At 34.6% G+C, this 12325-nt stretch overlaps 1 protein-coding gene across 1 annotated transcript in view; it reads right to left on the bottom strand.

The window, feature by feature from the left end:
- Positions 1 to 12325, bottom strand: part of DLD (dihydrolipoamide dehydrogenase) — a 32597-nt gene that overhangs the window by 18606 nt on the left and 1666 nt on the right. Inside the window, exons 3-7 of the mRNA XM_024558451.3 lie at positions 3471 to 3550; positions 2912 to 2980; positions 2277 to 2346; positions 803 to 903; positions 353 to 496 (exon numbers count right to left, since the gene is read on the bottom strand). Of these exons, the coding sequence (XP_024414219.1) occupies positions 353 to 496; positions 803 to 903; positions 2277 to 2346; positions 2912 to 2980; positions 3471 to 3550 (464 nt within the window). The remainder of the gene's footprint in view (positions 1 to 352; positions 497 to 802; positions 904 to 2276; positions 2347 to 2911; positions 2981 to 3470; positions 3551 to 12325) is intronic.

Genomic DNA, 12325 nt, shown 5'->3' with positions numbered 1-12325 from the left:
TCAGTCATAGCACCTTCTCCATACACTGCACAAATCTTTTTTTTTTTGCGCATCAGCTGCATTTTTACCTTTCTTGAAATAATAAAGCCTAATATGCCAAAAATGTTGCTTATTTTCTTCCATCTTCGATATTAAAATGGCTGCACAAAAATTCAACAATTTTGATAAGTTTTTTTAAAAACACACACTAATATAACAGCTGTCACAGTACAATCTAACAATATTGTTTCAAATGAAGTTAAAGACAACTAAGTACTACTAGAGCCATCACATAGAAAAAACATTAAAGGACTTTTTAGCCAGCCCAATACTTCTGAGGGAAGGTTTTAACAATTGTAAAATGCATAAATACCGTGATTCCAGGAAAAGGAGTAACTTCTGAACCTGTAGCTATAAGAATGTTCTTTGTATCAATAACTTGAGTGCTGCCATCAGCTTTCGTAGCAGTGACCTGATTTTTGCCAGTTATCTTTCCATATCCACTTACATGGACAACCTTTATAAAATACAGAAATTCATTAAGTTTAAAATAAATTTCCTGACAAACATGATTAACAGCAAAAAATTACTCTATTAAATAATTTATCCAATACAAAATGCTTCCTTACTTGGTAATACTATACATGGAGCAGCAAGAAATTTGTTCCGTATGTCAGAGAAATCTACTTCAGGTTAGAGAACTTGAATTCAGTAACTATGCCCCAGCAGCCAAGTTCTAACGGCATCACTCTATCAGCTTAAAGCAATGTTTAATGTATATATGAAATAAAGCAAAAATCTGAACATTATTAAACACACTGACCTTATTCTGTTTGAATAAGTGGGCAATTCCACCCGTTAAAGCTTTTACTGCACTACTCTTCTGCTCCATCATCTTCTCTAAATTCAAGCGAACTTCAGACACTGTAATTTGTTAAATAAATCTTTAGTATTTAACTGAATTCTTAAAGCAATGTATGATATTTTTCGCTAATCAAGGTCTGGAAAATTTCAGCCTAATGCTTACAGAACTGTACAAAAGGCAGTATTAACATTTTTAAATTTAATAACTGATATAATAATCCTAGCCAGCAAAAGGCCAACAGCATCATATCATAGTAACATAACCTATCAATCACTATAAAAAAAATCCACCTTTGGGAAAAATGCAGTCCAAAATAAAACATGATATCCCAGTGTGACAACATATTCTCCAAACACCTTATGATGATTATATGTCTAGAAGAGATTTAAATAGACACGGCAAAGTAAATCATCACCTGAAATTTCAAATAAAAACAAAATGCTAAATTTCATGAAAAACTAATAAAAATACACACAGAGAAAACTTCAAATACAGAAGCTTAGAGTTTAATCGCTCATTTAACTCAGAAGAGAACTCTGAAGTAACAATCTAAGAAGATAAACTCAACTCACAGAACTTTAGTAGAAGGATATCTTAGAAATCAGCTCATGCAACCAAAAACATCTTAAGAGGTAAGAAAGCAAAGATCCTGAGAGATTTGGTATACCTAAGGTCACAGGGCTAGAACATGAAGCTCTGCCTACAATGCACGTCTCTTGACTAACACTGTCTCTTCTTTCCTTAGTGGGTAAGGAAAATGGGTTTTCATTCCACTCTTCATCTAGTTTAATACAGTCTTTGCTTTAGTGTATGCACATCACCTCTATGCCCAAAGGACTGCCTACGTTAGAGCTCATTCTTTCAGAAACCTACTGCTACAAAGAAACAAATGAAGAAAAAAACAACCTTCCAATGTATGTTAAAGTTGTTTCTAGAACAAACTACTTTTCTGGATATAGTTGTCAACAACAATCATTAGAGAGAAAGAATGAAGTAACAGCCCAGAAGAATGTCAGAAGATAAAACAAACCAAATTAAAATGTTATGAAATGTCCTTTTCCACTACAGTACATCCCTCCCTCTCTCCTCTGTTCTTTCCCCTGCTAACAACTCAGGTAGACCTTCCTTCCTTCATCTGCCCATAGCACTCAGGAACCCAGTGGCCACCCCAGTGATTTACAGATTTAAGGAAAATGAAAATTGACTACATACACACAGACTTCATGCAAAAGCTGACAAAGGAACAGAAGATGTCATGGTGGAAATATGGATTAAGCCTTCTTTCTTAAAAAAATCTTTTTATGTTTTTAAGATCTTCTTCCTACTCTTCCCTCACTAAATGTTTATTACACAGGTATCAGACACATCTTTAGCCAGAAAAGTCAAGTCAAGTATGTCTGGTAATATCACTAAATATGGAAAGTAAACTTACTTTCAATTCCCCTAGATGCAAAATCTTTTCCATGGGCCATGTGGTAGTAGTGAGAGTTATTTAATAAAGCCTAAAGTAAAAAGACAAGATTATCAAATTTTTAAATGCAGACTATATGTAATCCACACTTAGAAAATGACAGTCTGTACATAGAATAATAGTACATATGACCACACCAACAAAATTTCTGTAATTAATCTAAAACAAACAATAATGACATTAAAATGTTTAACAAATAAGAATTAAAAAAAAACATCTTTACTTTCTTGAGAAACAAAGATATTAAGTACACATTTCAGGGTGGCAGGTGAAAAAGGCAGTCATGGTTACTAAATACATAAAGTCCCTAAAAGAATTTACTATTATCTATTTCAATGGTAAAGGAAAGGAGGGGAAAATGTAACATCGGAGTCTGGCTGAATGGAAATGCTAGGTATTCTCAGACAAGGAAGCTCCTTCAGGAATGTATGGTGACAGCTCTCTACGTTTAACAAAGGGAAGCCATGTTTTTTAATCAAACAGGGGTTGTTTATTTTTTAATAACTGTTATTAGTATAATATTCTAGTCTCAATATATACTTCTAATTGGTGGCCAATGGAAAAAACCTCTGCACTGTACAAAAATGTATGCTCACCTTGGAAGGAATACAACCAACATTCAAACATGTTCCACCAAGTGTTTCATTTTTCTCAACGCAGACTGTCTACAACCAAAGAAAACATTACTTAACTGCATATAAGCTGCCATGCTTCAGTTCACTAAAATTCCAAATATATGCCTTCCTTCCTCTACAAAACAAGCTACTAAAGCTGTGTTTGTTAAAACAAAATATAGTCCTTTATAATTTATCGTTTAAATAACAAACTCAATCTAACCCACCAAAAGTGATTTATTCTAAGAGATATTTTTGTTTGTTTAAATTAGCAAATATATGCTTTCAGTTCTATTACTCTATCTTTCAAAGTGTGATTAGAAGCCAAAATGAAAAGCATTGGGGGGGAGGGGAAAAAATGGACTTCTCTTTCCATTTCATGAAAATACTAATGCACCCCCTCTTCATTAGCCTCAGGATTAAATAGAATGTATAGGATTAAGAAATTACTTACATTATCTACCTGCCAAATATTTTGTGAATACGATCAACTCTCCCCAAATAAAAGCGAATAAAAACCCAGCTTTAGTCTAACCCTTACCTTGAAGCCTAATTGGGCAGCTTTAATAGCAGCGACATACCCTCCAGGACCAGAACCCACCACTGTCACATCAGCATCAACTACAACAAAAGCAAATCGATAGCAAACAGTAAATTGCTCAATATTGACCAAAACCAGTACATTTCAAAAAAAAAAAGCTACTATTTTATTCCTAGGTACTTAGTTTCCCTGATGTACCTGAAAATGGCACAGATTTTTATATTTCATTTTCCATTTGTTCATTGTGGGATATGGAAATACTACTGAATTTTGTATCTACTGACCTTGCTAAATTCCATACAATTTTATTTAATGATAATGGACAGGAATTTAGTAACACTATATAAAGGAAAGAACCTGAGCTTTCAAATCTGACATACCTGGCTTTCAATCTTAGCTCTGACACTTACTAGTTGTAAAACCAAGTCACTTAATTTTTCTGTAATATACAAACAATAACATTGCCTTCAATGACTGCTGTTAGGGTTAAATAAGGTAATAATAACTTAGTAAGGTCAATAAACTTAAAGACTGATCATCCCTTTCAGGTTCTTAACTTCTAAGATATCAGGGGAAGGAGAATCAGCTTCCCTATAACACATGGCAAATATGAATACTGATAAATTTTATAGAGTTTAAGGTAATAGGCTAACCAGAGCATTCAATTAACTATTCTGGATATTTATCATATAAACACAAAAAATTAAGAATTAACTCTGAGCAGCACCCTTAGGAATATAATAATTACAATAAAAATATACAAAATAATTCCAATTATTCCCATTCTCCTGGATCCAACTTTTATAACTCAGGAGAGTCCCTCTTCTCATTCCCCTCCACTGTCCTTACAACCCAATTACAGTAGTATTTAGCAGTTTTTAATACTTTATAATACACTTTCACATATGTTATGATGTTTAACTTTCCGACCTTCCTATGAGAAAGGTAAGAATGGCATATATCTAACATTTCATAGGTAAGAAACACAGGTTCAGAGAAGCTTGGGCAATTAACTTGCCCAAGGTCATGTGGCAAGCATTTAGCAGAGACAAAATTAAGCTTTTTGTTTCTACTTTCAGTGGTTTTTCCATTAATCAATATAGTCATATTCCCTTCCTCAATTTAAACTACCATAAAACTAAAATCCCCAAGAGCAATAATCAAGCTTTATTAGCTATCTGACCTTAGGTGAGTAATTAAACCAGCTTCACCTTCAGTTTCCTCATCTGCAAAATAAAGATCACAAAATATCTACCTCATAGGGTTGTAATACAGAATAAAAAAAGCGTCTGTAAACAGCTTAGTATAGTACCTGGAAGATACATAAGTATTCCCTACATGGTAGCTATATTCTGACATACAAAAATGACAATTTAAATTTCTTATCATCCCATCCCCCACAAAACATACAACCCTGAGGGGATGGGAGTGCTATTAATTAAAAAAAAAATCCTTTGCTGGTCTTGAACAGAAATAGAACTGTGCGGGAAGATAAATAAGAAGTTATCCAACCCAATTATCCATAAAAATCTATGAATCTTTCTACTGAATAAATGAAAAGCAGTGATTCTTCTTGGCTATGTCAATGATAATTAGAATTACTCAATACAAGAACAAAGTATAGCGAGTCCAATACATTGAAAAAAAGTATTGTTCCAATTTTTACTGATCCATGTATGCTTTTTAACCACACTACTGGGTCACTAATTCATGTTCAGAATTAAATGTATAATAAAATATATTTCTATTTTCAAATCTTTTTACCTTTTTATATTGGGGTGACATTGGTTAATATAATTATGCAGGTTTCAGGTGTACAATTCTGTATCACCTGTCTTTTGTATCATGTGTTCACCACCCCAAGTCAAGTCTTCTTCCATCATCATTTATTCCCTCTATACCCTCTTCTACCTCCCTTCACCCCCCCTTTTCCACTGATAATCACTTCACTGTTGTCTGTGTCTATGGTGTTTTGTTTTTTTGCTTCACCTTTTTCACCCAGCCCCTGCAACCACTGGCCCCCCTTAACCCCCAGCCCTCTGACAGTGGTCAGTCTGTTCTCTATGAGTCTGTTCCAATTTCGTTAGTTCAGTTTGTTTATTAGATTCCACATGAGTGAAATCACATGGTATTTGTCCTCCTTATTTCACTTAGCATAATGTTCTCCAGGTCCATTCATGAAGTCTTATCCTTACCATAAAAAAGATAAGATTTCCTTCTTTTTATGGCCGAGTAGTATTCCAATGTGTAAATGTACCACAGCTTTTTTTATCCACTCATTTACTGGTGGATATTTGGGTTGCTTCCAAATCTTGACTATTGTAAATAACACTGCAATGAACATAGGCATGCATATATTCTTTCAAATCAGTGTCTCAAGTTTCTTCGGATATATTCCTAGAAGTGGTATCGCTGGGTTATAAGGCAGTTCCATTTCTAATTTGAGGTAACTCCATACTGCTTTCCACAGTGGCTGCACCAGTCTGCAGCCACCAACAGTAACAAGGGTTCCCTTTACTCCATATCCTCACAAATACTTGTTTGCTGATTTACTGATGATAGCCATTCTGACCAGTGTGAGGCGATATCTCAATGTTTTAATTTGTATTTTCTTGATGGTGAGTGACATGGAGTATCTTTCCACATGTCCACTGGTCATCTGTATGTCTTCTTTGGAGATGTGTCTATTCAGGTCCTTTGCTCATTTTTTAATGGGATTGTTTGGAGGTTGTTTTGGTGTTGAGTTTCGTAAGCTCTTTATACATTTTGGATGTATACCCTTTATCAGATGTTATCATTGGCGAATATGTTCTCCCATTCAATGGGTTATCTTCATTTTGTTGAAGGTTTCATTTGCTGTGCAAAAACTTTTTAGTTTGATATAGTCCCACTCACGTTTTCTTATTTCCCTTGCCCAAGGAGATATATCAGAAAAAATATGGCTACAAAAATGTGCAAGATAGTACTGCCCTGTTTTCTTCCAAGATTTTTATAGTTTGAAGTCTAACATTTAAGTCTTTAACCCATTTGAGTTTATTCTTGTATATGATGTTAAGAAAGTGGTCTAGTTTCATTTTTTTGCAAGTACCTATCTGTCCAATTATCCCAACTCCATTTATTGAATAGACTACCTTTACTCCATTTTATGTTTTTGCCTCCTTTGTAAAATATTAATTGACCATAAAGGCATGGGCTTATTTCTAGCTTTTTATATTGTTCCACTGATCTATATCTGTTTGGGGGCCCGTACCATGCTGTTTTGATTGGTATGGCCTTGTACTATAGTTTGGTATCAGGTAGCATGATTCCTCCAACTTTGTTTTTTCTCAACATTGCTGTGGCTATTTGGGGTCTTTTATGGTTCCATACAAATTTTTGGAATATTTGTTCCAGTTTTGTGAAATATGCCATTGGTATCTTGTTAGGAATTGCATTGAATATCTAGACAGCTTTGGGTAGCGTGGACATTTTAATGATGTTAATTCTTACTATCCATAAACATGGTATAACCTTCTACTTATTTGTATCTTCTTCAATTTCCTTCATCGGTGTCTTATAATTCCGAGTGCTTGGTTAAATTTATTCCTGGGTATTTTATTCTTTTTGATGCAATTGTGAATGAGACTGTCTTCTTTCCCTTTCTAATAGTTCATTATTGGTGTATAAAAAAGCAACTGATATCTGAATATTTATTTTGTATCCTACTACTTCACTGAATTCATTTATCACTTCTAGTAGTTTTTTGGTGAATCTTTGTGGTTCTCTATATAGAGTATCATGTCATCTGCAAATAATGACATTTTTACTTCTTCCTTCCATATTTTGAAATCTTCAACCAAATGATGACCTAAACAATATCCCTTAATTTAGGGTCTAATTTTTAATTTCACAGTAATGTAAGTAAAAGTACAAAAACAGGTTTCTTTGCTGTATTTTTAACACTTTTCTAATTATATAGGTTTATATAAACTTAAACACATAAAAGCTAAAAAACAACTAGAGTTTTATTTCCCAATTCACTATGTGATCTTAGGGTTTTTCTTCTTGATTTTTCATTTATTGACTTTAGAGAAAGAGAGTAAGAAAAGAGGGAGAGGGAGAGGGGGAGGGAGAGAGGGAAGGAGGGAAGAAGGAGAGGGAGGGGGAGAGAGAGAGAGAGAGAGGCATCTATTTGTTTTTCTACTTATTTACAAATTCATTGCTTGCTTCCTGTATGTGCCCTGACCAGAGACTGAACCATTGACGTGGCATATCAGGACAACACTCCAGCCTACTGGGCTACCTGGCCAGGGCAGAATTTTAACTACAAAAAATACCAAAAACTCAACAGTTCACCTCTCACCATTCCATCAGAATACTGCTAGAGTACTTGGGAACACAAAAATGAATGGCAAACAGAAAAGTCTTTATCTAAAGATTTGTAAGCTGAGAATACAGGAGGGTATGATCCAGTGACAAAACTTCAAGAATAAGCCAGTATTTAGGGGAACTATACCGATATCTGAAATTTACTTTGAAACACACCAAAAAAGTAAGATGGACTGATGGATAAATCGATGGGCACATGTGACAACGTAAGTACAGTAAAATTTCTACTTTTTTAATGTTTGCAACTTTTCATAATAAAATATTGGGAAAAACAAACCTGTACCAAAGGTGCATACAAATGAAAGTTTACAATACATGATTCTGTCTTATCTTGTCAAGAAGTATTTCTCAGCTTGGTTCTAATATATAGTTTTAAAAATAAGGGTATGGCAAAGTAGTTAAATGAAATACATTAAGGAATACTTGATGGAAAATTTTATAAAATTAGCACCAGCCTTTAAAGGAAAAAGAAAAACTGAAAAGGATATACAAATTGATAGAAGGAGGAAAAGATGATTAAGTCAGCAAAAATGGCAAAGACAGCTAGATAGCAACCTGCATTTCAGGTGGCAGTGAAATATCAGAAGAAAGCTATTAGATTGATACTTGGCAAAAAATGGTAAAATGAGAGGTGCCTGACTTTAGAAACATGGTGGTTAATGCCATAAAATGAACTGAAAGAGAAAAGGCAGGAAAAAGTGTCCTATAATTATTATACAAATGTTACTTATATCACTTTGAGAAAAATAAAGACACTACATTATTAAGGCTACCACTGAAATAAAGGCATCAGGTTACAAATAAATTGTAATCATCAACAAATTATAAGAGGTATACTAAGAAGTCAGTCTGCAATAATATCTGCCATGTTGGGTGATTTACTGTGTGTTAGGCAGTGAGCTAAATGCTTCATGTTGTCTTACTTAAGCCTCATTACATCTCTATTACTCAGTTATTACCTCCATTTAACAGGGAGAAAACAAGGCTGAGACTAACTTACTTGCCTAAGGTTGCACAACTGGTATGTGATGTAGCCAAGATTCAAACTAGGTTCTTTGGATTCTAAAGCCTATACCATATGTTCTTATGCCTTCCCAAACACTCAGATAACCCCATATTTTCCTGGGCAATCAGGAACTCAAACTAAAATGACAAGCACCTCCTTCATTTTCAGAATGAAATCAATAAATATTTATAAATGCCTACTCTATGTGGAAAACATCACTACCTTCAATAACTTTTCATTATAGTTAGGGAAAACAGGCACATATCAAAGGGAAAATAGGCATATATCAAAATGTAGATAAACCTAAATTATTTTTTAAAAGAAAACAGGAATATGAAGAGATATCATAAGGCAGTAATCATTAATTACCAGATTCACTAAATGAGCATAAAGCTACTTGGTTAGGTTTACTTGTTTCATTACAGAGGAAGGGTTGCTGTTTTTAAGTTATTGGTGTCCTCAATCTTCAGTTTATTTTAGTGACCTTCTTCCATATACTTGTCACCACCCAAAACTGCTCTGCCTCTAAAATACTGAATTCTAATACTTGATTTTCTGATCATAACCCTATAACCACCTGGTCCATAAGGAAGGAGAAATATAGTAAAAGAAAAAAGGATTTGAAGTAATACAACCTGAGTTCAAATATGAGGTCTACCACCTCTTAATGTCTTAGGCAAATTATTTAATCTCTCTGGACTTTGCTATAATATAGTGAATAATAGTAACAGTTAATACCTACATCTCAGGGCTGTGAGGTCAGAAATAATGCATGTCAAGACCCTGGGAGGATCCCCAGGTGCTTATTGGGCACTCAATAAGTATTTCTTCCCTTCTCAGATCCACCTTAGTCTTGGAACCTCGAGTCTCATTCCTACCCTCCATAACACCCTACACACTGCTATACCAATGATACTCCCTGCTAAAACCCAATTCAGACCTTATTTTCCTACTTTTCATTGGTTTCCCTGTCTCTCGTTGGATAAAATCCAAGTTCGTAAGTACAGCATCAAAATCTCTTCAGTAACTATTTCTCCAGTCTCATCTCCCACCACATTCTGCTTATCTACTAATACCATGTAGTTTAAGCTTCAACAATAGTGAATTACTGTTAGCTTATACCCACAGAATTGCACTGGTCTACCTATGTGCATTCTTTCTATCTACTTAGAGATAAATCCCGTCAGGATGCATTTCACATTACCAGCACTACTCTAAGTTCTTGGGCTACATGTAAATGTAGTAGCCCCAATTCTTACAGTCTAAAGAGAGAAACAAAAAGAATTACAATAAACATTCCAATCTGCAACCAGAATGATCTTTAAAAACAAATCCAATCATTTTATACCCCTGCTTAAAACACTTCAGTGACTTTCCAACTACCCTTAAAATAAAGAGTTAGGGTTTTTCCTAACTTGGAGAAGTCAATTCGCAGTCCAATAGATTTCAGCCACAGTGGTTCTTCTCATGCACTAGGCTCTTTCTCACTCAAAATATTCCAACATGCTGTACCTTCTTCCTGGGACACTTCCTCCCATACCACATCACTCCCTTTTCAGATACCAAAATCATTTCCTTAGGAAAGAATTCTGTGAACATTCCCAATCTATATGTAGATTTCATAGCTCCCTATGCTTAGCCTGTGGAGTCCTTATTATAATTACAATTAATTATTTGTTGGATATTTGTCTTCCCCAAATGGACTATGAACTCTGTATTAGCTGCATCTTGCCTGTCTTGTTCATTGCTGTAACCCAGCAACTAGCCCAAACAACCAGTACATAGATAGTCTGATTTGTTGAAATAATGAGTAAGTATGTATTGAGTACCTACTGGGCCATTTTAAGCACTAAAAAAAAGTCAGTCCTGGCCATTAAATAAATACCTCAGATTAACATAAATATGTAAGCAGAAACGCTTGCTACTTCATCCAATCAGACTTTACACACTGTATCTACACAGGTACTAAGGGATTTATAATTTACTCAATATCAAGGGATCACTAAACTATTTGATTCATGAGGGCTCAGCTACCCTCATTCCATTAAAGTCTAAGTTCCTGCTCCAAACTGCCCTGGAGGTAGAAGGCACTAAACAATCTTTGTGGAATGATTCCAAGACTATAGAATCAGCCATGAAGTCTTTAACCGCATGCTTTGGAAGTGCGTATCTAACATTTCTATGTTGTTTAAGTAAAGAATAAATAAGATTCCCACTTAACAAAAAAGACAAAGGGTGGATGGCAATTATATCTCAAAAAAAAACTGAAAGGAAAAAAAGGGGGCAAAGGGTACAATGGTCCACCCTATTTCCTTACCATCAAATTAGTATTTTTTAAAGGATTTCTTGACCTGTTAAAAGCTAGTATAAATCACTCACTGTTGGTTACTGGTGACAGAATCCTCCCCCTATTTTTTCTTCTAGGAATAAAATCTCCAGAATGATGACAGTTTGAAAACAGTTAAGGATACAGGATAAAATTACTTCACAGAATACAGGGAGACCGATGGCCCCAGTTTCCCCCAGCTAATGGTTGGTACAATGAAGCTATAAGACATGACATGTGACTTTACTTGTAATCACATGGGTGATTCTAGTAAATGTCAAAACATATTATTTCAGATAATCGGTATCATTGGTACTCGGAGGCCCACATACGTTACTACAACCCCATTAACTTTCCATTTTAAATACTTTTAAAAATAAAACACACATCCTTTATAGAAACTTCAAAGGCATAAAAAAAAATTTAAGGAAGAAAATACCCATAATCCACAGCTTCCTTTCAGGCCCATTCTTCTAGTCTTTAAAATGTGATTTGATAAGCCCATCAAGATTTTCATTCAGGATTTGAAAAACACCATCTCACCATTCTAAACAGTGTTAAACAACCAACACAAACTGACCAATGGACAGAATGAACTTTTAAATGTTAATATATAAAATTACCCTCCTGGTCAAAAAACCTTCAGAGGTTTCGGAGTAAAATCCAAACTCCTTGGCCTGGCTCGTAAAATCCTCCATGATCTGATCTCTGATTTTACATTCTACAGGTCTCTGCCCAGCTACACCAGCCTTTTTGCAATTACTTAAACCTTACAATCAAAATGTCACCTCAGACCCGTCTTACTAATGTTCCCCTTTGCCCAAAATAACCTTCTCACTCCCTCACTTCACTGAGGCACTTGTCAGACATATCTACTCAGAAAGCCCTGCCACCTTATATCTAAAATAATCGATTTTCCTTCCAGTTACCCGCTTTAATTTTCCACCACAACCCAAAGTATTTATGTGGAACTTGTTTATTATTTGTCTTTTATGGAACCAGACTAGAAGTTCCATATATATTCATATATATATATATATATTCATATATATATGAATAGGACTTTGCCTTGCTCATCACCTAGAACACACTAGGTCCTCAATAAACATTTAAGTGAATAAATACATGAACAATTTTGAGGGGAAAATGTTTTAC

The sequence above is a fragment of the Desmodus rotundus genome, chromosome 6, assembly GCF_022682495.2.
Source record: "Desmodus rotundus isolate HL8 chromosome 6, HLdesRot8A.1, whole genome shotgun sequence".
NCBI lineage: Eukaryota > Metazoa > Chordata > Mammalia > Chiroptera > Phyllostomidae > Desmodus > Desmodus rotundus.
The sequence above is the reverse complement of the archived record's forward strand: the minus strand, read 5'-3'. Positions and strand labels throughout refer to the sequence as shown.